Below are 25,879 nucleotides of genomic sequence, written 5' to 3' on the forward strand. Positions count from 1 at the left end.
CTCTGTGTTGCTGGTCCTGGCACTGCCTGTGATGGTGGGACACATGGCTCAGACAAGCCATGGGCTGGCACCATGGCTCTCTGCAGAGCAAATCCATCCTGCTGCAGGCCACAGGAGGGAGGACTCAGAGGGCAAAAGGGAAAAGAGAGAAAGGAAACCATCGGAAACTGCTCCGGTGCGGTGGGTGAGTCAGCTTGGAAAGCACAGGGGATGGAAAGAATTGTGGTTCCTCTGCTTGGCCAGCTCCAGGGCACCTTGTCCAGATTTTTGTCTCATCTCTTCCATCCTTCATTTCAAGACGTTTCTCCTGCACTTGATGCCTGCTGGAAGCTCAGAGGGGCTCATAAATGCTAACAATTCCCACCCAACTGCTCCAGCCTGATATGTCACTTGTGAACCCAAGAGTCAGAGAGGAAAAGCCAGCTGGAGAATAGCAGGGAATTGACATCTCATACTCTTATTCCCCTTAGTACCAAGACCAATAGCTCTGTGCACTGAAGAGTCTGCCTGAGGGCTCTGCTGGGCCCATTTGCACCCATGTGAGGCCACTCAGTGGTGGCAGCCAAAGCAGGAGCCCTCTCACCACACACAATATGGAGCAGCAGCTGGAGCACAGGGCCAGACTGGCAGGTTCCACAGCACTGCAACAACACCCAGCAGACACCTGCCCTGGGATCCACCCCAAACTCTGCTCAAAGCTGCTTCCACAAGCCTTCAAGCCCAGCCACACACAGCAGGGCAGTTTTCCTTTTGCCAGCCATCCAACTCCTGCTCTCAGCCTGAGCAAAACGTGCCACAGAGCAAGCCCAGGGACATGGGCACAACTGCAAACAGACCTGGCAGCAAGGTCCTGTCTGGTGTATGGGGAGGCATCCTGCAAAGGGGTAAGATGCAGGGGGGAGCCAGGCACTGCCCAGCTGGGCCAGACTGTTCAGCATCTTCTGATAAACACCCCCATTTCCTTACAAAACACTCCTGCTCCTTCCAAGGCCGAGCTTCCAACGCACAGCAGGTGCTGAACACCACCACCCACATGCCTCTAATTTCAGGTGACCTGCTTCGTAGCTAGAAAATGTCAAGACAAATCAGCTTCTGCAGCCTGCCTCCAAGATGCCTGCCTGTTTCATAAGGCAGCCCACCCATCTCCCTCCTGCTCAGCACTGCATGCAAGAGGGAGGTTCAGCTCCTCACGTGATACTCAATTCAGAAATGAAGCAAGGCAGAGGGGACCTAGCTCTCAGAAGGGACAAGGGGAACAAAGAGCAGTGGTGGCAGTGAGGAGTGGAGGAGAGAGACACTTACATAGTACTGGTCATCGTTCTCATTGTAGGCCAGTTTCACAACACCATAGGAACCCTAAAAATAAACACAAATTGCACAGTCAGTTCAGCAGCTTCACCTCATCTCCTTGTTGCTCAAGGCTGGTAGACTGTGGCCTTAGGGGAAAAAATAAACCTTCAAGGCCCCAGGCCATGCCTAGCCCTGAGCAAAGTCTGCAGGTGATGTGACCCTGCAGCAAGGTCATAGGTTTTGGCAGCCCTGTTGGAGCCATGGGGACTTGAGGATGAACAGTGCATGTGAGCCCACCACCTCCTGCTCTGAGCCAAAACCACTGTGTCTGTCTTAACTCAAACATGGGTGGGGAGCAGAAAAAATAATTTTCAAGCAGATTTTTTTGATGCAAGTTTGGAAATTCTGCATGAACACCTTTTCCTCTGCTTCTGCACAAGACCATGTTCAGCACAAAACCTCCCCATCTCTTGAGTGCAAATGGACTTCAATGAGGACCAGCTGCCTGCTTTCCACCAACTGCAAGTTGCCCAGGCAGATGCAGACCTGGATTGCTGCTCTATCCATAGTTCCAGAGACAGCTTGAAACCAAGCTCTATCCAAGTTGTGCCTCCCTTCATGGCCTAGGGCTTCTTGCTTTGGGGAGGAGTTTGGGCTGATGAAACTCTTGATGAAGGTCTCTGCAGCTCAGGGTGCAGTCTCTTCTTACTGCAGTGCTCCAAGTGCAATGGCAGGTACAGCTTCCAGCAGCACTGCTGCTCATGGACCCATCTGCAGTGGTGGCAGACATCCAAAGGTGCAGGTGTCTGAACTGCTTGCCAGCCCAGACTTGAAATAACTTTGGAGGAATCTCTTCTAAATCTTTCTGCAGCTTTTAAAGATGGACTAGAGCTAAACTAACACTTCATTCAAGGACATAAAAACCTAAAGTAGTCCTGATGGGGACCAAACACTGAACTTTTTTTTCAGTTTTCTTTCCTTGTTGGACTGCATTAATGCATCAAAGGCTTTTAGCACTAGGTTTGGCAAGCCAAGACCCTTAAAGAGAGCCAGGTTAACCACCTTCAGAGGGAAGGAAAATACATTCAGATTTCAGAGGAAGTAGCTCCACTTTGACCTTCAACAAAACTTACTCAAACTAACAAGGCAGAAACCAAAAAGAAAACCACCCCAATACAAACACAAGTTGCAGGATGACACAGTCTTTCCACTCACACTCGTGCTTGTGCATGCAGGTCACTTATAACAAACGTGAGCTCCAGGAACATACCTTGCCTATTTCACTCTGCAGCTTGTACTGGTTTAATTGCACACAGTCCTGCAGATCAAAAGGAGAACATAATTAGAGCACCAGTAAAAGGAAACAACTAAGTTTGAATCAGCATCAATTAGAGGCAGAGTGCTGAATAATGAAAGATAAAATCTTATTTAAACCAGTATACCTCAGAGTATCAGCTCTGCATTTTTTTGCCTGTCCAAGACAAAGTAATTACGGGCTGAATTCTGACTCTGGCTGTATTGGTGTAATACCAGAGGCCTCTCCACCCCAATTCCTAGTTCAGCCCAATGAGCCTGACAGCAGCCCCTGGCCTCTTCACATTAACCAGCCACCAGCATGGGGTCCATGGGAGGACAGCACACACCTTGTTGCAATGCAAAGCTCCCAGCAAAGAATCAGAGGGCTCTGCAGGGTCTCTGCAGCACCAGCTCTGGGGAGTGGGCTGCAGTGACTTGTGCCTTGGTCCTGACCCAACACACAGCATGTAACTGCGTGGCAGGGGAGGGGGCAGCCCCAAACTCGGTGGGGTCAGGGGAGGGGAGAGTTTCCAACCACCACACAGTGTGTGGCCTGAGCCTTGGATAGGACACACTTCCCAGGCAGCATTTTAATACACAGTGTTTCTCCCACAGATTGCCAAGCACTAAAACACACTGGAAATTCACTTCCAACCTCTATACTGGACACCTCTTTGGGAACAAAGCTGATATAAAACATACAAGCAGATAGATTAGCCTTTCCATAAATCTCAACTACCCCTGCAATCTACAGAAGCAGTGCCAGGACAGCAAAGCAGTGCCAGATGCCTTCAGACTCCAGGGGGTGTTACAGCCTGTGCAGCATCCCCACAGACTGCAACGTTTCTCTGCCTGTTGGGGTGCCTTAGAGCATGGATGTTATGGATGATAACTGAATTTTCTCCATCATCAACCAGAAAGCACTGATAATGCCAGGGATCATCACAGTACAGGAGAATAAAGGAATGGGAACTGATGGCTTTTTAAGCTCGCAAGCAGTGGCTTGTCAGGAATACAGGGAATTATTTAAATCTTTATCTTGTTTCCAGTGAAAGAAGTTTTTTCCATCACCCTGACAGGGAAGAAGAGCCAACTGTGAGTAATGGGGCCATAGAAGTGTATTAATTCTGCTGCAAGAAAAGCACATGTCTTTCCAAAGGCAAAAAACAATCCATCAGAACTAGGAGCAACAAGAGAGGAAAGAGCATGACCCAGCAAAAGCCAAGATGTAAAGCACAAAGCCACTGAAATACATGGAAATGAAAAATACCGTTGAATTTTGTACAAAAAGGACTCCCCTGCCCAAAGAAGGGGTAGCACTCTGGAACCCAGGGTACAGGCACATGGACAACAAATTCCCCTGAAAACCCAGTATCAGCAGATTCACTTCCCAGCACCAGGCTGTGCTTTGCATCGTGGTGATTTCCAAAAATGAAGCAAGAACAATTTTCTGTTCTTGCCTCAGGTTTCCCTGTGCTCAGCTTCACACCCCCCACCCTGTCCTGTGTACAACTGCAGTGCTGCAGAGGTGAGAAAATGCTTCCCAGAGTGGCTGAGACAGGTAGGAAAAGCCACCATCCCTCTGAGAAAGCCTCCAACCACCTCTCTACTTCCTGCTCTTCATTCCAGCAAGCTTGAAATTAACAGGTCCTGCTATCAAGCCTCCTCCTGAGCAGGGATTACTTGCATGAGTAAATAAAGCCTTTTATATATAGCCATAGACTCTTTGGTCTGCACTCAGGACCTCGTTTCAAACCAAGGTGGCATCTCTAAAGCACCAAGCTTGCTGCTACTTCTTGCCAACATGGTGTTGAGGGAGCCACAGCCACATTTCTTATTCCATCATGAAGCAGCAGAGCCCTTTGTGCGAGACATGGTCCATCCAGCTGGGCAAACCCACTTACAAAGCATTTAGTGCAACTGAGAAGGAACTACATCTTGTCACTGTGCCCAAGGAACCAATTCCTTTGTCTCTGTCCATCACCTTCTCACCATCCCTCTTACCTCTCATTAGAATGTACCACCCAGACATCCCACATCAGACCCATCCCCTGAAGCATCTCTCTGGTCTTTCACTGCTGCTAAATGGAGCATTTTCTCCCCTTGCAGAAAGACCATAATTCACAGCTCAAGCAACTCCTGCCATGTGTAGCTGCAGACTGGCAGGGTTGTTATTTAGTTCTCCTGCAGGCAGTGGGATAATTGTACTGCTCCTTTATCAGAGAAAAACACCTATCTTTGGGCCAAGTGTTTCTTAAAGATAACATTGTACAATTCTCTTGATTTCATCACACCGATGTATTTGCAACTGCTGATAAATATGAACAGAGCAAGAACCTTAATGAGATCCCTTAATGAAAAGCCACCAGCAAATTAAACTGCTGTATCTGTCCAAGTGTGCAAGATTTGCTCTGCCTTAATAAACAAGATGCCCCGTTTGTTAATATGCCCAAGGTTTTACTCAAGAGAGGGAGAGGGGGGAAATCAATGCCAGAGAACACAAAAATTGATCAAAAAAATCAAAGCACAGAGAAATCCAGAACCAATTCCATAAATTCACTGCTGGGTGACAGAAATCCCAAGAAATTGAGAGTTGAGCCTTTGCTGTCTAGGAGGGACACAGGGATGCAAAGGAAGAGCCAGAGTTTGTTTCCAAAGTAAGGCATTTCTGAGAACAAGCAGACTGTTTACAGACACACTTAAATCATGTAGAATTTTGCCCCCTAAAAGAAGGAAGGTTCACTTCCTCTCAAACCTTGCCCTTAGACAAGTTGAAAATGTAACTTGAAATAAAGGTTAATTAATCCTAGGAAAGGAAATTAGCCATGCCTGTGGGGGATTCTTCTTTGAATAAATGTTTTCCAAGTATCTTCGATCTTTCCAAGAGAGCTCTAGTTTGAGCAGGGCAGTAAGATCTCTAGAAGAAATTTGTTAGGGGCAGTCATGGGGTGGAAGGGGAAGTTCTCCAGGTCATGCTGCAGAGGAGCTTGGTCCCTGCCACTGCCCTGGTCCTACCTAGCTTTGCCTTTGTGCAAGGCAAGGAAATCACAGCCTTTTAAAGAAAACCAGGCAGCTCCCAGAGACTAGAGAGTGTAAGACCTGCATCAGCCCAGCACCAAAGCACTGCCTCTTGCAGCTCTTGACACCAACTGCACCAAGCCTGCTGGCCAAACAAGCAGGAGGTCTATGATAAAGATGTGGAAAGCCAAGGAAAGAAAGGACAAAGAAGTGATTAATTTTCCATGCTTCTGGGATAAGCCATGGACACCAACCATAGGAAAATTCCCTTTGCTTGTCCTCCTCCCTGCAGGCTGGGGCCAGCAGCAGCACCGAGGAGGGGGAAGACACTGGCCTGACTCACCCTCTCCACTCTTGGTGAAGCACACCCGGTCCCAGCCCACGGGGCCGTCCAGGCAGCAGGGAGCTGGAACAGCCTCCTGCTGATCCCAGAGGGTGGAGAGACCATGCAGACCTGGGGCTGGAAGAACTGGGATGCCAGGGAGTGGGTGGATACAGGGAGAGAAAGGAAATGTGAAAGAGAAAGGACAAGTCAATCAGAAGATATTGGAGAAGGACAAGTACAAGGCAATTAATGGTGCTGGCAGGTCTAAGGGCAAAGCCTGGAAAAAGACGTTTTATTGTTCTTCTAGCCACTCTCCAAGTGAGACTTTTCTTGGCTACATAAAAGGTTGGTTTGGGATGGCAGAATAAAAAAAAAACCCTTAAACACTTCATTTTCAAATGCCACTTTCCAACAAGCAGCACCCCTACCCTTTCACAGATACAAGCCCTGCCATTTTAGGTGGTACCAGCACTATCAGACACAGTGACAAGATGCCCATCAGTCTATACAGACATGTTCACAGAGCCTTTCCCTGGTACATGCAAGCACCAAAGCATCATCCATGCAGCAAAGCAGAAGCTGCTTTCAGCAGCCACAGGAAAACCTCTCCTCTGGCCATGCTGCCAGCACTGAGTAAGAGTTGAGAATGTCACATCACCAGAGGCAATGTGGGCCTGTGCCTCAGCTCTGCTGAGTTATGTACCTTAATAGGTTCACCTTCATCACTCTGTGCCACAGCTAGAGGCAAAGCCATTCCCTTGTTAGAGAGAAGTACTGATGGGCAGCAAAGGCAGCAGAAATCCCACCAGCCCAGTGGGCACTCCCTCAATAACTAACCCAATAACTCTGCTCAGAAGGCAGGCTTTGCAGTATTGGTCCTAGGGAGGGGACAGCCCGATTTACTGCCCACTTGCAGCGCTGGGTGAGCTCTCCTGCAGTGTCACAGGCCCAGCTTCAGCTCTTGGCTGAATATAAATTTTCCTCCCAGCCTGTGAACAAGTATTAAACCAGTATTAAAAAGCTAAGCAGCCTCTCTTTAACTGAACACATGGTTCTTTCATAATTCAGCAGAAAAAAACAGAAAATTCTGCTCTGCCATATTCCCATATTCCATCTCCCATAGCACATCTCTGCAGTATTTCTCCAGATTAGTCAAGGATACAGAACCACTGACAGCAAAGTTGCCACTCCTGCTACCAATGGAAAAGGAAAGCAGATCCAATCCTAGATGGACATTGGAACAACACAGGAAATTTTGGCATGTAGCTGTCCATCTCTGCTCCTGATGGATGGTGCCTGCACATGTGCCACTGATAAAGCCCGAGTGCTCATGAACTTTATCTTCATTTTTGCACAGGCTGTAACTCACTCAGACAGCAGCCACGAGCAGGAGTGATGGGTGTCCTGCAGGTCACCTGAAAGGCACTGACTGATGTTACTAGATACTCAATGCAAGGAGAAAAGACCAACTTCAAAATGGCTTTAAGCAGGTGAGAGACCTGGACCCAAGTACAAATGTGCAGCTGGCCTAGAACAAGATGTATCAAAGAGTCACATGCGGGGAGACCAGGGGCAATGAATGCTGTGGTCAGTGAGCTGGATCTTGTCAGAGTGACCTACCAGCTTCCCTGATTACTACATAACAAAATGATCAACAGAAAGCACAATAGCAACTGCTACTGCTAAGTAGACCATGATTCTATTTCTTATCACAGGGTTATTTTATCCCCCAGAGGACCAAAAGCCTCAACACAAAGTGCTCTGGAGTTCTTCTCAGAAGCCCTGCCCCTGCCTCCTGGCTGGGCTCAGCCCTTCCTGACCTCATGCAAGGCTCTGCCAATCACTAAGAGAAAATGCATGTTAACAACAGTCGCTCTCCCATTTCTCCTCCGAGTTCCCTGCTGTACTTCAGTGAGCTGTACAGCTCAGATTCAGACTCTCACAGCCATGAACAGCCACCACTCAGCAGCCATTGGTAGGTCCTATGCAGGAGGCTGGAGTTGGGCTGTGCACAGGGTGCATACTCACCTTGTCTCACACTTAACACTTCCTTCTCAATATTCAGTGGCCAGCCTCAAACTTTACCCTATAAACAAACGTGCACATTCCTAGCCCTTTTGTTGTTCCTTACAGGATACAGATACTGTCCCTATAAGCTGGAAGGATGAAGCTTACAGCTCTGAACACCCACAGCTCTCACCCAGGCTTCCCTTCCCCCTCCTACTGCAGTGATTCTCCATTAATATGAATGATGGTTTCCAATGAGCACAGCTTTGTTAACCTCTGGGCTGCACTGGAGCAGAGCTAGAAATAGTGATATGAAAGTGACCATTAAAATCGCAGGACTGCAGCAAGAACTGCTGCAGGAGCAGGGAAACGAAGGGCTCCACCTGCACTTCAAACTAAGCACTTCTACCCCAAGGCAGCAACTACTGCTCCCCAGGAGGCAGATGCTGTGGAAGAGGATGGAGCATTCTGGATTTACTTGCAGATGGGAACGTGCTAGTCACACTCCACTGCAGTTACTCTGAAACAGCTTTCAGGCAAGCCTCACTCCTGGCACAGTCAAACTACTGCAGAATGGGAGAGCTGGCACACAAGTCACGTCTGCTCCCAAGAACTGGCTCCTTTCCCTCCTGTCTCCCTTGTTTAAGCACAGCTGCTGTCAGAGGAGCTGCAAGCTCTGCAGTGCACCTTCTGCAGTATCTTCTGCTGGGGATGCCACAACCCATCTCACAACTAATGTGACTTGCAAAACTTCCCAGAAGACAGCAGCCGCTTTGCTGGTGCACAGCACCCATCCTCTCGGACATGCAAGGGGAAAAGCACCCACTTTTCAGGAGGGAAGCACTAAGTTGCACAGATATTAAGCTCCAGACCAGTTGGACCCACACTGGTAAGTCTAGACTCCAGTGATTAGGGTCTCTTATGACATAGGGCAGGATTTAGACACCATGGCTGGGAGCACAACAGTGTGCAAGTGCATTGATGCTGTGGCACCAATAAAGCCATGGTCAGCAACATGTTCTCCATCAACTGGGTGATGCCCTTAACTGCCCTTTGCTGCTGTGTCTGTCCTCCTTCAGTGCCCAGACACAGCAACACAGGATAATTCACTGCTGTACTATCAGTTATAGAGGAAAAAAAGTGATTGAAAATGCCCATGGAAAGGGTCTACCCCTCACAAGAGCAAGGCTCATGGTGACAAGATGAACCCAAGGCTTCTCCTGGGCTCACCTCCTACAGGGTAAGGCCAGAAGGTACACACCACCACTGATCCTCTCTCCAGCTTATGGCACCTCCAAGTGAAACTGTGGAGTTGTGGCACTCATAGACAACCCCCAGCTCTTGCTCTGTCCCATTCCCCAAGAACAGAAACACAAGACAAATATGTCTAGGAAACACCTCCATCGGTTACCTCTGCTATTACAAATGCTTTAAAGTCAAAGGAAAACCCTGACAGGAGTAGAAAACAGCAGTGCATTTAAGCTCTTTATAACAATAATGGCAAAACACAAAAGGAGATACATAATCTCCAGAAGCTTAAATCCATAACATACCAGCAGCAAAGCTGCTGTGACTGATAAGCTCCTGAAGGGCACTTACAGCAGGGACAGAAGAACAAAGCCATTTGGCCGCAGCCTTTTCTCTGAACAGCCTGACAGACCTCCTGAGTGCTACCACTACACAACAGGGGTCCTGGCCCCCCAGCAGGACTATCCCATTCAGGCAAGGGCTGAGGGAGTCAATGTCAGGACCACGGATACATCCAGCAGAGGACTGGGGAACAGATGCAGAGGTGTTCAGCCATTCCAAACTAATACAATCCATGGATTCAAGGATTTTTGTCCCCTTAGGAAAAACAGTACTTACAGAACTACTTCTCCAAAGGACTGCAGACTTCTATTACCAGTTAGGAAAGACCTACCTAAGTCAACACCACAGTTATAAGTGAGAACATGCCTACCTCAGAATCTGATATGGAGACACGGTTGGACTCTATCGTTGGTCTCCTCATGATTCGTGGTGATGGTCCTGTGGCATAATGACCATACCCTGGAGTGTTGCTAGAAGCCAAATAAGCTCCTGATGATCTTTCCTGAAGAGACAATTTCCTACTTGATAGGACAGGTCTAGTGAGAGGTCTCTTGGGAACATGCCTCCTGTGAGCATCTTCTGACTGTTGGGAAGACAGAAATTCATTCATTCCCACATCACTCTTGACTCCATTTCTTTGGATGTCTTGTACATTATCAGAAAAGACGGTATCAGTTTCTTCAGTGCTGCCTTCACCATTTTGGTCTCTCCTGTCTGTGCCAACAGCTACATCTATGGCTGCTACCCTCTCTGCCAGTTCAGTCTGCGTGTCTTTGCAGCACGTGTCTATGGCTCCATCCATGGCATTTGCTGGAGAGTCCCCCATGGCTGTGTCCAGCTGGTCTGGTCTCAGATGGCACTGCAGAGAGCTGTGATGCTAGTGTTCACCGACAGCATGTGGCATGAAGGAGTGTCTCTATAAAATGCCTAAAAGGAAACACAGAGGTTAACTGAATCATAATGTTCTCTGAACATAAACAGAACCCAGACACCCATCTCTGTTTCTTCCAACATAAAAGCAAGCAAAGGCAAAACACTGGCAGGCTGTAAACAAGTCACAAACACTCAGAAAAGAAGGCAAACTCAAGCACAGAGGTAAACATGAAAGCAATAAAGATGAGACTTTATCTGATGTGCAACAAGTGACACAGCTAAAGACAACTTCTGCAGATAGACTAACAGTCAACCACAGCTTACAGTAAAGGGAGAAGTACAGATCCTTAACAAGCCGAGGGGAATGGGTCAAACTTGTAACCTCTTGAATTCTTATTTATAGGGTACAAGAGCTGCTGGTATGTACTCAAACCCAATGTGCCTAAGGACAAACCCACAGCCATTTTTGTCCTCACAGTAGAAGGGCTCACAGGCCCTGTTGCCCTGTAGGGCTCTAGAGAGTGTCACAGAGGGCCTGGAAGCCAAGCCATGGCTGGTGACTTCCACACTTTCGGTTATTTGCAACGTAACCAACAACAAGGGTAAAATTTAAAAGCAAGTCTGGCTCCAGTGTCACCACTGGCTCCCCACAGTTGCAGCCTGTGTGCAATCACACCTTAACTTTGCTACCCACAAAGTATAAAAGCTGAATCGAGTTGCAAATCAACAATTCTTAATGATTACCAGCATATGGGAATCAGATTTTCCTTTGGAAAAGACCTACAGAACACAAAAATGCAATACAAAGTGAAAAACACTGAATAAAATTGCTGTTTCCTGGATGCCAATTTCAGCCTCAATTTAAAATAGATTTCACTCTTCTTAGTGTAGTCCTGAGGAGGAAATGATCCTCTGCAGAACATGGCTGTCATCCCTTAATCACCTCTGAAGATGCAGTGCTGCAGGATGTATCACCTCATCCCTCTGCCCAGTTTCTGGGGGCAGAACTTAGTTTTAGTCACAGCATCCTGGACTGCATCCAGTGAATTTCAGTGTAGGCTTAACTCTGCAATATTGCAACCTTTGGTTCTCTATGCAAAGCAGGTTGTGAGTAAAAATCCCTGCAAGCCAGGTGACACTTACATTGCCCTGGCTACATTTAGTTTTTAAACCTTTAAGGATCAATAAGGTCCCTTCCAACCCAAACCATACTATGATTCTCTGATAATCTACATGAGGAAGGGTGGAGGTGAGCAAGTTTGAAAAGCCCCATCCAGCATCAACCTGGGAACACACAGGACAACCTCACTGAGTCCCCCACAGGAGCACAGCAGCAAAGCTCAATCCATCTTTTATATCAATAAGGAAAGCAGGAAGAGATTTGGATGAGAGGCTTCACCCTAGACCAAGTGCCAATCATGGGGTACACACTAGGCCTTCAGTGTCACAGAAAGGAAACATCCAAATCCACCACATTCCTCCCCACAAGATGCTGTTCATCTCCTTCCCCTCATCCTCCACCCAGGCACAATCTTCCACCCATTCTCCTACCTTTTCTGCAGGCTGGTTTGAAAGAAATTGACAGATGCGTCACTCACTCCAAACAGTAATGAAATGGTGACATCAGCTTTAAAACCTTTTATTAAAACTATATTTAAATCCTTCCATCCCAAAGAACAAATCCCTTTCAGAGCCATGGGGCGGGGGGGTCTTGGTGGCGGGCAGCAGCAAGAGAAAGGGTGGAGGGTTTGGGTCAAAGCAGAGCACACATGGTCCCACAAATCCACAGGCAAAGAGACAGAAGCTTCTCCTCTGCTAGACCTCCCCACTCTTCCAAACCTCTCAAACCAAGCTTTAAGCTGGAAAGCCAGCTGCAGCCCTGCCTGTCCTTCAAAACAGACTTGCAGGAAGCCCACAGAGGGCTGGCTGGCTGGCTGCAAAATTCTCGTCTGAGGATTGCACTTGGAAAGCTTCTGGGCTGACCTAGGAGCATCAGGTCAGGGCAGCCACAAGCCTGTGGCTACCCTGCTGTCTTTGAAAAGGCTTTCCTTGCTCTCCAGAGCCATAGAGCAGCACATTTCTGGACAGAACACTAGCAAGGACTCCCCATGGGCTGCCTGCACACTTGACTTATGTTGAAGGTTAGCACCTTAGCCCTTGGGAAACACAGACTGGACTCCAGCCCTGCCTGTGGGGCCACAGCTTCTCAGAGCTGCTCTACATGGCCAGGAAAGCCCCAGCCCACATCTCCACTGTCAGCAGTCGTCCAGGGCTGGGTTGCAGCTCTCCTGCAGTCCACGTTCCAGTCTGCGTGTTCCCTTCAATTAGAGAAACTATTTTAAACCAAGGGAGGGAGTAAAAATGCTTTCACCATTTAATACAGCTTGCACAAGGGGACTTGTGCAAGACTCCACCCTGGGTTGAAAGCCTGGCTTTGCTTTTTTGCCCACAGAGAACCAAACCCAAGGGCTTTCCTTGCAGCAGCTTTATCTTCTGGACAGTCACAGCCCACCTCACTCCCAGGGATCATCAAAAGGAAAAATCAACCTGCGACTGAAGTCTGCAGATCCCCCACCCTCCTTTCTCCTGCCACAAGGGTTTCCCCATGTGCAGGAGCAAGTGGAGAGAAGCATCTGCCTGTGTTGCACGGCTGACTGTGAAAGCCCACAAATCACTCACCTGGATGGAACACTTGGGTGTCTCTCAAATGTCTGCACTGCTCAGCCAACAGGAAAACAAGCCAGCAGCAGTAGTCAGGTCCCAGCAAACAGCTGTGCTCGTGTCAGCCACCTGCACAGCTCTTCACCACCCAGACTGGGCATCCTGGGCTGTCACCCCCTCAAAAGCAGCAGCTTGCACAGCTCCAACCCACAGCTCAGGCTGCAAAATAAATCTTCAGCTAATCAACAACCTAAATAGATAAGATAAATCCCATAAATCAGTTCATCCAATCAAAACAAACAGAGCCATCCAGCAGCACAACAAATGATACACTGCTGCTCAAAGTATGCTAAAATAAAATAATCCAGCAGGACTCAAAGAAAACAATTGTTCATCTGTACAGATGGGCTTTGTGTCAGGCTCTGCCATTTCAAAGGATTCAGTTTCACTGATAAATCCTCCAGGAGTATATTGCAAAGCAATGGTTTCTGAATAAGGAAATCAGTTACAGAGACCAGCCTTACTGTGCATAAAGTACAAACCACCTTTTTATATTTCATAGAATGGTTTGGGTTGGAAGGGAACTTAAGGACCATCTAATTCCAACCCCCCTGCATGGGCAGGGACACTTCCCACTAGACCAGGTTGCTGCAAGCCCCATCCAACCTGGCACTGAACATTTCAGGGATGGGGCAGCCAAAGCTCCCCTGAGCAACCCAGTCCAGTGTCTTACTTTGCTTCTGCAATGGAAAATCAAAGGTGGATTTGCTGCTTGTCAGGCTGTAACAACCACACCTTGGTGTGATAGGAAACCCCAGAAGAACAGAGACACCACCACTACCTTTTACAAGCTCCTGCACAGCTTTGAGCCCAGTGCTCTTCACTCTGTCACCAGCCTGATTGCTCCCTCTGCACCAAACACCTGCTGTAGATCAGAAGATTATGCTGCAAACAAAGTACAGCTGCAAACAAGCTTACATGAGCAAAATTAATTTACGTACACATCTGATTTACTTTTCCCCCTATATTTCTATTTACCATTATTCCTCTACTGCAGGCAGACTGCCACTTCAACCGTGGGTTCCCTGACATATTTATCAAGTGGCTGGACCTTCTTCCCAGACAAGCACTGAGCAGAGCACAGGACAAAATATCCTTTTGAAATGAATATGATTCTGGAAAAAATCTCTCAGTGTTGTACACAGGAGATGAACAAATGCAATTAAATTTGTTGCTCGATAAAGTATTTCAAAGCATCGTTTGAAAAGTAAAAAATTGTAAATCTAGTTTACTGCTTGGTCCTCCCATTTAGCAAACTAGAAACATCCCTATGAGGAACGACAGGGAGGTTAAAAGGCCCCGGGCCTCTGCAACTCCAGCTTCATTTCTTGAGTTTGCTACAGGCTACCCAAAAAAGAGACTTTACAGCTCCATCTGTCACAGTTCCCAGGTTAAGAGGAACAATGCTGCCCTCAGCCCACCTCATCCCCCTTCCCCTTTCTAACTCTGAGAACATTTGCTGAGATCATCTGACAACACGTTCTGAGCCACCAGGGGCCTTTGCAGTTCAGTAAGGAATAAGAATTACAACAAGTGTTTGCATGGAAAGTGTTCAGGCAGCAATTTTGCTGCTGCTCAGAGTTGATGAATTCTTCAGATGCCCATGGATGGCAACCTCTGTGCCAGCACAGGGACCAGCAGGGATGTCACACTGGAACCCTGTTTGAGGGCCACATCCATTAGGTGCCTCTTGACCACAAGAGACCCATGAGCACTCTGACTAAGAGAGGTCCCAAAGGTTACAGAAGGATTTCATCTGAAGCTTTAATATACACTAGCCAGGTCAGGAATGAGACTAAGTTTTCTAAATTATGTGGGCAGCCACATACCAGGACAGGCTGCCTGCAGAGGGGGTGTAATCTCCATCACCAGCATCTTTCAGCTCAGATCAGACCTCCCACCAGGAATTCAGTCTTGACTTGGAGCAGAGCTGGGCTGCACAACCAGTCCCATCTGGTATCACCCTGTGCTTGTGTTTGCTTCAGATGTTCCCCCCAGCAGCACAGCCAGGATGAAGAATCTGCTCTGACTGCTGTCAACGGGCACCAGAAACTCCCTTTAAGGAGAGAAGCAGCAAGTCCTGAGCTGGGCTGCCAAGTCCCAAACAGCTCTTCAAATGACATGTTTGAAATATTAGGTCAGCAAGTCCCTTCCAGAGCCCAAGCTATCTGCCCACACCAAAAATTACAGCCTATGACTATTTCCATCCTGGAGTCTCTCGTGTGCTCCTTGTTCTGCAGCCTGGTCTGTAGGACATTCCCAAGTACTCGGCATTAGTCCACTACCCTGACATGAGGGAGGTATTTCCACACTCCACCCCAAGCAACTTTTTATACACAGGGGAGGCACTTGCCCAAATCCAGTCAGCTCACTCCAGCTCCTTCAGTCTGGAGAAGCTTAAGGGGGGGCTTATGTCCCATAGCCATGCACCAGAGCAATATGTGAGCTGCCACGAGCCCTGCAAGCACAAAGTAGTTTGAAACACATGGCTCTTCAGATTTTAGGCTCCAGCCACTCACAGGTCTCATTGTTGTGGTGGTAGAGCAACCAGAGGGTTTGTTTTTTCTGCAGCAATTCAGCTCAGAGCGCATTTGCCTTCATTTCAGCTCTGCTTGCCCCTGGCCCACCAAGCAGGGCACTGAAAATGAAGTTGCCTCCTGCCTGCCTCCACTCCCACTGCTGCCGCAAGGAGTCAGACCTCAGAGGCACACGAGCTTCTTGCTATCTGTGAAAACCACCTTCAGACATCCACGGGCTAAACGATAGCCCAGACTTGAGAAGCTGCAGCTCTGAGAAGCAAAAAGACAGCAAATCCCTGCATCACTTGCAGAGATAATCAAGACAGATGTTCACCAGACCAGCCATTTGGACCGCATTCTCGCTGGGAAGTGTCATCACTTTTGGTACCAGTTCTGACAAAAAGCAGAAGACATCACCACAACCCAAACAACAAATAATATACTGTTGGTGCTTTTGCATACACACCAGAGGTTTGCTTTCTCCTGCGACTTACAAGGCTCTTGTTTCAGAGCACAACCGTGTCTTGCTGAGAAATCACTCGATCCTGCTATAATCACCCTTGTCTTTTTCTCTCTCCTCTCGGCTGCTCTTGGCAGTGAGCCTGGCTGTTTTGCCACAGCTGAAAATTAGATCATAAAAGTGAGGCACTTTGATTACTTCTGTGAAGCTCCTAGCACAGCTTTAAAAGCAACCACTGAACGACAAAGAGCAGTGTTTTTGCAATTCAAGCACTGCGTGAGGAATTTGAAAAGCAGGTTCAGGGCTCTGCTTCTGCCAGAGATCTTGAGTGACAACAAACATCTCCAAGGCCACAATCTGGAAAATGCAGAATTTCTACCTCCTCTTCCTCACTCCTTACCAAGGCAGGGTGTTTTCCAAAGGGATTTTGGGGGGCCTGAGCTACAGACAACGAGCCCCAGAGGATCCATCACTCCATGGTCATCCTGCTCTTCTCTTCCCCATGAGAGAACCTAGCTGCTGACAGGATCCAGGGTTTGGCTCCAGTGCAGGACTGAAGCTGGTGTAAGGTGTGGATGCAGATGTAAGACAGCAGGGCTGAGCTCAACAGTGAGCTCCTGATATTAAAATGTAAAAAAAATAAAAGATACACACCTTCACATCATGAAGGTCATCTAACCAATGTTAACAGCAATTAACAGCATGCTTTAAATATGTTTCAAACTAGCCAGGATGCTGAACTAAAACATCCATCCAGCCCATACAGCATGAGAGCCAGCAACCACCTTGTGCACTGAGTACTGAGCTAAGGATGTTTTACAAAAGAGTTCCCCAACTGCATTATATTTCATCCCTTCATGTTCTAATTATATGGTTAAATACATTTGCATAATCAGATGCAATTACACTAATTGCATATATAAGCAATAATCAACCAAAAATTACTCTGAAGAAAAAGTTTCTACTTAAGGAAATTCCTGTAAGACGAAAACATTGAGGAGAGCCAAATCTATCTGTGAGTGATTGAACATTAAATACTCCAGATAATGCTGGTGGAACAGAAGCCCTAGCAGAAGGTGATTCAGTGGGGTGCAACTGTGTCATTACACTTCAAGTATGGCTTTGGTGTGGACAACACCAGTGAACTGAAGAGGAGTTGTGCTCCTTTTTTACTCGAAGCCTGGCCAAAAACTACTCTCACACAGAAGGTTTGGCTGCTGTGTTTTGTAGCAGAGAGAGGTTCAGTGAGACTTGTGGATACCAGACATGATGCTGGACAGCATTAGCTTCTGCTTTAGTCTTTTAAAGTTGTTTATCAGTGTATGAATATTAGAAGTGCTTTTATTTTGCAAATTACATCTGGGAAAGCATGGGGAATGGTCAGTGAGAGGCACTCAGCCCACGTAGCCCAGAGGTTTTGCTTGCAGTGATGTAAAGCACTTCCACTCACCATCTCAGCTACATCCCAACCAAAAACCCAACACATCCTAACACCCAGCTCCACATGTCCTCACCTTCCCTGCAGACAACCTGAGCTCAGATTATAACAAATCCCATTTGCCCCTGTGACAAGTGACACAAAAGCCTTGTGGGGGAAGGACCCCAGCCAGTGTGGACCTGATGTCAGGCCCTGGCAGGGTGGCAAGGAAGGACAGGAGGAAGGAAGGCAGAGAGCACTGAGCACAGTTGTGCTATGTGACAACACAGAGGGTGTCCCAGCATGGCTCATTCATACTGGATGGTTTCCCCTTCCTCCAAGTAATCCTAGGGACAGCAATATCAAGGAATTAGGCTTGTTAATAAGCAAAGATAGGCTGAACAATATCTGAACCACTGTTTGATGTCAGAGCAGAGCAAAAACTCAGGAGACCCATTTCCAAAGCTGCTCCTGTGCATGCTCCCATCTGGCACTTGGCTGATGCTGACCCAGATCTTGGAGCCTGTACACCCCAACCTCTTCCAAAACCATCAAGAGTGCAGGAAATATCCCAAATGCAATTGCTCAGGGAAAGCTGAACCCCATAATCCAGTGGAAAAGCAGCCTTCTGACCACCAATGGGAAGAGTACCCACTAGTACAGCTTGAGGTTGCACAGATGGCCATGAGCAACATCAACACTCAAAAGAGTGGTTCTTTGTAGGGCGAGTGCAGAATTTGTGCAGCAGAGAGAGCAGACTCCAGGGGCTAAACCTGAGCAGGAAGGATGAGAAGGAAGAAGTGTCGTGGTTCCTGTAACTGGCTGTGCTGAGAGGCAGCATGATTCCTAGGAGAGGGGGCAGCAGTGGCAGGGAGCACAGCTTGCTGGAGGTGGCATTTAAAGAGCTGGTGAGGAGGTGCTTCAAAAAAAAACTGAGTGTCAGATTCCAGAAATTTGAAAGGCTTAGATTATTTGTAAAATATTAACAAGCATGGCAGTAGCCAGACTCTATTGATTCATGAGCAAAGTAACTACCTCAGAATTAGGGCATCTTTAATATTTAGGGTCTTCATATCAATAATGACTTCTCAAATGTTTGTACCATGAGGAGGTAAATAGCAGGTAAAATAAAAAAGCTTTCTGGGATCTGTTCTGCAGCAGGGCTCTGTGAGCCTGAGCAGTGTCCTGCTTCTTCAGCAGAGCCCACAATACACACTAGTACATACGAAAATTAAGGAGGAGGGAAGAAGCAACCTGAAATTGTGCAGGCAGGCTGGTTCTTCAGCAGAGATGTCTCAGCACACAGCTGCACATCAGCACCCAGCCTGCACATTTCCAGGCCATTTCTTTCCTCCTCTCCCACTTATTTATTTCACCAGTGTATTTCTCAGCCCTGCCTCTCTCCTTCTCTGCACCCGTCAGCACCTTCCATACCAAATGCCATTAACTGTGCTTTTTAGGTGTTCACACATGCTCAGATTTACTATCACTGCACAATAAGTAATAATTGAATGACAGAAAAACAACTCACTGCAGAACAACACTGGTACAGTTTAGGAGCAGAGAAGTGGGACTCAGGAAAGCACGTGTGTAGATCAGCAACACCACAAAGTAATTCATTATCAGATACCTTTGCCAGGCTCAGATCTCACAGCACAGACCAGCATTGAAGTAAGGTTTGTTTTAAAAGCATCCACAAAAAAAGGAACAAGCTCCCAGACAGAACAAGTTCACATCTATACATGTTGGTCTTAGAGGTTTATCTCCCTCCCAGATAATGAAAAAGCTTCCAGCTGCCTTTGAGAGATCTGAAGGTATTTCAGGGGATATATTGAGTTGCTTAGTTCTGTAAGCCAGCTGCAGTGAAAAAAATCTTTCTGGCATTTAAAAAAACATTATTTGACAATCTAGGAACAGCTGTAAACCTACAATAAAAATGTACAGCATACAACACAGCAGGCTTTCTTCTTCCTGGCAGTTCAAATATGGTTGGAGATTTCTATTCAAGGTGATCTCTGCAAAGTTTTCAACAGGGAAATTACCTCAGCACCCATTTCTTAAGTGCCCATGGGCTTGAAGGTCTTCATCAATTCTGCTAATTTTCATACTCCAAGGCAAAAGGCACAGCATAGAAAAACTACACAGGGCAAGACAAAAAGCAGTGAACCTTGTAAGAGAAGACAAATCGACTTCAAATTCAGAGCTCAAAGTATTTGCTGCATTTCCACATGGATAACTCCCATCTTCTGATAATCCTCACATCTTTTAGAAACCTCAGGACTTCAAAAACATGGCCTCAGTTAACCTGTTCAAAATCAAAGGCAGCAGCAGAGAAGCTCTCCGTAGAGAGGGAACAGGCTCCAGGGGATGAGAACCAGGTAACCCACCCCTACCATTACCCTTGTCCATGCACACATAACCCACTCTGCTTGGAAGTGTAAAGAGTAGGCTTCCCAATTCCTTTGAAGCCTTAAGCTTTAGCTCTTTAAGCCAAAATGCACTTTCAGAGCCCCAAGGTCAATGACTGGAGATTATCCAGGAAGTCACTAGGCAAAGGCTGCTGGGGAGAAAGCTGTTCTTTTGAGTCACTGCAATGCTATTCCAGAAATTTAGGCTGATGATAATCTCCACATTTGTCAGAGCACAAAAAAAGGTTTGCAGCACTGAAGGATCAATAGAGGCTTCCAGGTGCAGCTTTATTTGGAAATACAAGAGTGAAAATGCCATCCTGGGGCACCCTAGTTGCACTCTAGGGATTCTGGCTGTGCACAGCAAGCCTGGAGCTGAGCAGCAGCCACCGTTGGGGTGCCACGGTGCCCTTGAGACACCAAAGCTGTTTCCCTGCTCTCCATGGCTCAGGACAAATCCTGCATGTTGTACTCAACCAGCCAGACCCTTTCTGAAGCATTAGAAACGATGCAAAACCGTCCCACAGCTCTGTTGCTTCTGCAGAGCTGCAACAAGAACAGCAGAAAAAGGCAGAGTTTTGGCCACCGAGTCAGTAGGTGCAGGAGGAGAACAAGGGGTAAATCTGCTGGCAAGGAGGTGTTCTCTGCTGAGGTAGGTGCAGTTTTCAACAGCAACACAGGATTTAGTCTTGCTTCACATGCCCCACTGGGGCATGCTGAGCTACAGAAGCTGCCCCAGCTGAGGTAGCAGCAGCAGGACACATGGGGCCATCTTTTTGCAGAATCAAAATCTCCTTTTCTGCCTCCAGCTGAGGCTGCAGCACCTCTCTCCTGCACACAGTGGGCAAAGCCAAGAGCAGCACCTTGAAAACCTGAGAGCAGCTAGAAGCCATCAACCTCCAGAGGATTTTTAGGCTCCTCTCTGCTCCACTGCAGATGTTGCCACTTTCAAATAAAACGTGAATTTCTCATTTTGTCACCAAAACTGTCAAGGCAAGGAAAAGGCAAATACAGTCTAAGAGGAGAGGGGAGAAGGAAATACATTCTACAAAGTTTAAGAGCAAGAGATATGGAAAGATGGGATGTGGTTTACAAATCAGTTTGAGCATCACTCATGCAGCCTGGCCTGCCCCATGCTCAGGAGAGTAATACAGAAGAGAAAATCTGAAGCCAATTGATTTGGGCACCAGTAGTAATACCTGCTCCTGTCAGGTGTCCCATGTCCCCTGAGACACCTCTGTGACACAGGTCATGATATCACTGGCAGATGAATTACAGTGCTCTAGCTACTCAGATATCCTTCTCTAGTTGCCAGGAAAAAAGAAATCAAAGAACAAACTAGTAACAATATGAAAAAGAAAGAAAAAATAAAAAAAGAAAGGAAAAAAGCAAAGTGTGTGTTTAAAAGCCTCACTGGCTCCCAGCCAGGGTACTCAGCACCTTCCAGGATGCACTTTAGAACAATTAGTCTGTATGCAGCCACCAAGTTTCCCAGCACACTGCTTCCCTCTGGGATGGTGGTGTCAGCTTTATTCCAACAAAACACTTAAGAACATACTTGAACTTCAACTCTGGTCTCAGGACATCAGAAGGGGCAACCTTCACGTGTCGAAGTGTGAACAACATTGACAATCTCAGCCTTAAAATGTGCAAATACCCATGTGAGTGGGTGAATGTGTTTCACATGTGTCTAAACAGGAGAGCTGCCCAGTTACACTGGAGCCGTCCCAGGGCTCCTTTCCCAGGAGGGGAGGAGAACGACAGCATTTTCTTCCACATTTCCATTTACAGCTTGCTTTTAGGTTCGCAGAACTCACATCACAGGAGCACCAGAAATAATTCCCATTGCATTCCATCCTCTTAGGTGGAGTCTGCCTCTATCCAGCTTGCTTTCATCCACCAGCACAAGCTGCAACACACAAACAGCTGCCCTGAGCTCTGCCCAGGGAGCACGGAGGGAGCACGGAGGGAGCACGGAGGGAGCACGGAGGGAGCACGGAGGGAGCACGGAGGGAGCACGGAGGGAGCACGGAGGGAGCACGGCAGCATCAACAGCGCTCCCAATGCCCCTCGAGCACCACCCACACACCACAGAGACAGGGCTGGGCTTGGTCCAGACGAGTTTGCAGTTGCCTGCAAACAAAACATGGGGAGTGAGGACAAAAACCAGCTGTGGGGTGGCAAAGGGCTGCAGGAAGGTTTCACACAGATCATTTATGCGCAGATCCATGAGAGGTGCATGGGGGCGAGGTCTGGGGAGCATGGTCATCTCCTGTGCTTTCCTGATTTTTGATGTCTGATAGGCACACAGAATCACAGAATCATTCTGGTGGGAAAAGACCTTTAAGATCATCGAGTCCAACCATAACTTAACCCTTACTGATCATTAACTTGACTCTGTCAAGTCCAGTGCTTAAATCATGCTCCTCAGCACCACATCTTTGTCTTTTAAACACTTCCAGGGATGGTGACTGAACCACCTCCCTGGGCAGCCTGTTCTACACACAAGGGACGCCAGAAACACCTAGTAGCATCAACCAAACATTGAGCACAAGTACAGATAAACCCAAATTACTAATGCACTTGGAAGCAGCTTTACCTACATTCCCTGCACATCAGCTAACCTCACCTGGAAGGTTTTCCATGCAGTAACACCACAAAATTGCTAATGTTTGCCTTTATTAGTATATATTCTCATCATATATTAGTTTAATTCCTTTGCCAGTGAGCTTTAGCAACAATCTTGTAAACTAGTTACATCTTAAAACAGAGAACACAAAGAGACTTCATCTGCAATTAAAAGAGGCAAAACAAACTGGAAAGCTTCCTGAGGAAGTGATAAATTCCTCTTGACTTGAATTCTCCAAAAGGGACTGCTGGTAAAATTCTTCACGCTTGTGACCCAGGAGATAAATCATAGACAATTATAGAGACCCGAGAACCTACAAGCTTGTGAATTATTCTCTAGTATCTGACAAAGGACACTTGGAAGAAAACTATTTTTGGCTTTCCTTTCACCAGTTCTGTTTCACAATAAAACCCTATTCTTCAACTTCCTGTTTTTGAAATTGCAGCCCAATACATTTCAATGGGAAATTCTCATTTACCCAGTATCTGCCACCTGCCATGACCTACCTCTGTTTTACAGATGGTGTCTGTTCACCAAGGGCCTAGAAAACATTTAGAGAGAGGAGTTTGGAAAAGACACTCCTGCTCAGGGTCACCCCGATGGTTCCACAGTGCTCAGTAAGAGAATCCCAAATTTCTGATTCCCTCTGGCTACTTCATTGGACTTTGTGCTTTCCCTATAACTGAACATACTATTGTAAGAATAATTCTACCTTAATTTTTTATAATAACACTACATAATTGCTCCTGTCAGAAATAAAAACTTCTTCAAAATGTGGGTAATGAAAAATAGAACTACATTTAAAGAAAAGTTAAAACCAGCAGGGTTTACTTGCACAGCCATCTTGAGAGTGTTTCAGGGGCCCACTTCCATCTAAGGATGCTTTTTATGTCCTGCTAGTGGCACCGGAATTTGAGAATAGGCTCAGACTTGCACCTACCCACAACACAGGCTCACTTGAGTACTCTAAGAACAAAGCCTGAGCAGTCTGATTTGAAGCATGCAATCACTGCCTGACCAGGAAGCAAAGGAACAAAATTAAAGTCTCAGAGTGCTCCAAAATTCAGGCTAAGTACCTGGAATGCACCTTACTTGCCAAATAGAGCCTGTTTCCTTTTCTGTCTTACAAATCATCCCACCCCATTCTTCCCAAAGGCCTTGATTTGAGTGTATTATCTTCCCTCCTGCAATCCTTCTTTTTTTAGATTTGGGATTTTTTTGTTGCTTTGTTTTTAAATTATCAAAGAGGCAGCTGGAAATTTTAAGCTCATTGCTACCCTTGCCAATCTGGAAGCACCCAAAAAGAGAAACACTTATTCTAAAAGTGACTAAGACATGAGTCATCTGATGAGTAAGCACATTGGCTCTAGAAGTCTTCATTCAATCCATGACCAAAACCAAATCATTTCATTACCTAAATCACTTGTCCATTTTAGATGTTAATGCAGCAGCGCTCCAAGGTCAGGAAGGTTCTCCCATTCCCAATAGTAATGTAATTGCTGCTGATCTTGTTATGCCAAGATAGAGAAAACCCTGCTAGGAAACCCTGTTCTGAAACAGTGGAGGTAACCATCTTGAAAGTTTGCATTTTAAGTGACTTGAAATTAAACTTTGGAGGTGCCTCCAACCAAAGGTGTCAGTCACCAACACCCACCTGCTTTCCTCCAAAGAGCTGAGGCTGCTTTGCCTTCCATTATTCCCTTTGGTACAGAGGAAGATTACACCCCTTTATGCTAAATCAAGTGACCACAACTCAACCTCTCACAAACTGTGGTCAGATAACAGGACTTAATCACATAAAGACAGTCAGCCTTGGCTGCACAGCTGCTCTGATGGAGTGTGGCACTGATCTTCCTCATCTGTAACATTAGACTATGTCTGCCCATGCCTCCTGGCCAACTTTCTATGCCCTCCCTCCCTCCAAGAACTTCAGCCTTACCCCTAAAATAATCTACTAACATGGAAATTATCCATCTTGGCTAGCAGAAGGGAAGGCTGGCCTGAGGATGCAGAGGCTTACACCCAAAGAAACAGCCCAGAAAAACCTGGATGTTATAACTCAGTCAAAATTACCACGAAACAGAAGCAGCATCTGCCAGCTTTGATAGGCAGGATGAAAAGGCTGAAAAATCGCCCAAGATTCACAACTACTGCCTGCAGGTGCAGGTACAAGATCAGCAAAGGATAAGCCATTTTTAATCTTCAAACATGACTGAACACCACTGAAGCTGCAGGTGGGTCAGCACACACCTCCAAAGGGTTTGGATGGATGTCCTGGAGACTGTAAGCTCAGCTGTGACCACAGCCCACTGATGGCCCACACATAGACACCTCAGACATGGGTGCATGCAAATTTAAGCAAACAGCTCCGATCCCACCAGCACGTTATCCCTTATTGCTCTCCATGGTGATTGTGTCAGATGCAGGAAAGAAGTCTCCAGAAGGGAGAAAAATTCAACAGCCTTTGAGGAGAGTGCACAGCAGCCCCACTGTGAATCCACTTCACACTGCTGCAAACATGTCCCCTCTCCCAGACTCAAGGCATCCTTCAAAATTAAGGTTAATTACCAGCTCTTCTGCTACAGTGACAGCATCATGAAGTCTGTCTGCTGGGATAACTGCTCCATGTGTCTGTCTCTGTCCAAGCAACTCTCCCAAGCACTGATGAAGCAGCAAGACTTCCCTGGCCACCTCCAGCTCTCCTGACCATCACACAAGGCACTCACTGGCTGCTGGAGGACCAGCACGCTGCTGCAACACTTGGAACTCACATCTCTGGCACTGGTGAAAAGCAAACCTAAAGACAGACATCCTCTCAGCAGACAAACAGCTGTACTTTGAGGAAGGAGAGAGGTAGGCAGAAAAGAGCTTATGCTTATCCTTAATCCCTTTCTCTGGGAGTCTGCTGCAGAGATGTAAGGACAGTCTCACCCTTGGAAATACTCCCTCAGTTGTTTGCATCTGAACTGCAGCCCACGCAGGTCTGCCCTGGGGTAACTGGCAACACACTGATGCAGCTCTTTCCTGGTAGCTGAATTCAAAAAGGACTGTAGAGAGCAAAGAAACAGTGAGAAAACACTCAAAAAAACACTTTATAGAAGGTTCACCCCCTGCAAGCCCCTGGTTCCAGGCTAAGAGTTTTATCCAGCTCTAACTGGAAATCACTGGTGAGATTTTATTCACCCTCTGTGACAGCACAAATCCCAGAGAGGTCACACATTCCACGTGGATTTCTCACCCCCTGGGAAGACTCCTTTCCACCCTGTCATAAGCATGCTAGTAAAGTCAGTTAACAACAAAGCTCCCCGAGGATGGAGATGTGTGCA

The 25,879-nt window shown here is 47.0% G+C and overlaps 1 protein-coding gene across 1 annotated transcript in view; it reads right to left on the minus strand.

Moving 5' to 3' along the window:
• The window catches only part of CAMKK1 (calcium/calmodulin-dependent protein kinase kinase 1, alpha), a 61,012-nt gene extending 50,684 nt beyond the window's left edge, over nt 1-10,328 (minus strand). The window contains exons 1-3 of the mRNA XM_010006036.1: nt 9,897-10,328; nt 2,561-2,608; nt 1,303-1,356 (exon numbers count right to left, since the gene is read on the minus strand). Coding sequence (XP_010004338.1) covers nt 1,303-1,356; nt 2,561-2,608; nt 9,897-10,328 — 534 coding nt within the window. The remainder of the gene's footprint in view (nt 1-1,302; nt 1,357-2,560; nt 2,609-9,896) is intronic.
• Between the last annotated feature and the right edge of the window lie 15,551 nt (nt 10,329-25,879).

The sequence above is a fragment of the Chaetura pelagica genome, unplaced genomic scaffold (assembly GCF_000747805.2).
Source record: "Chaetura pelagica isolate M959 unplaced genomic scaffold, ChaPel_1.0 scaffold49, whole genome shotgun sequence".
Lineage (NCBI taxonomy): Eukaryota > Metazoa > Chordata > Aves > Apodiformes > Apodidae > Chaetura > Chaetura pelagica.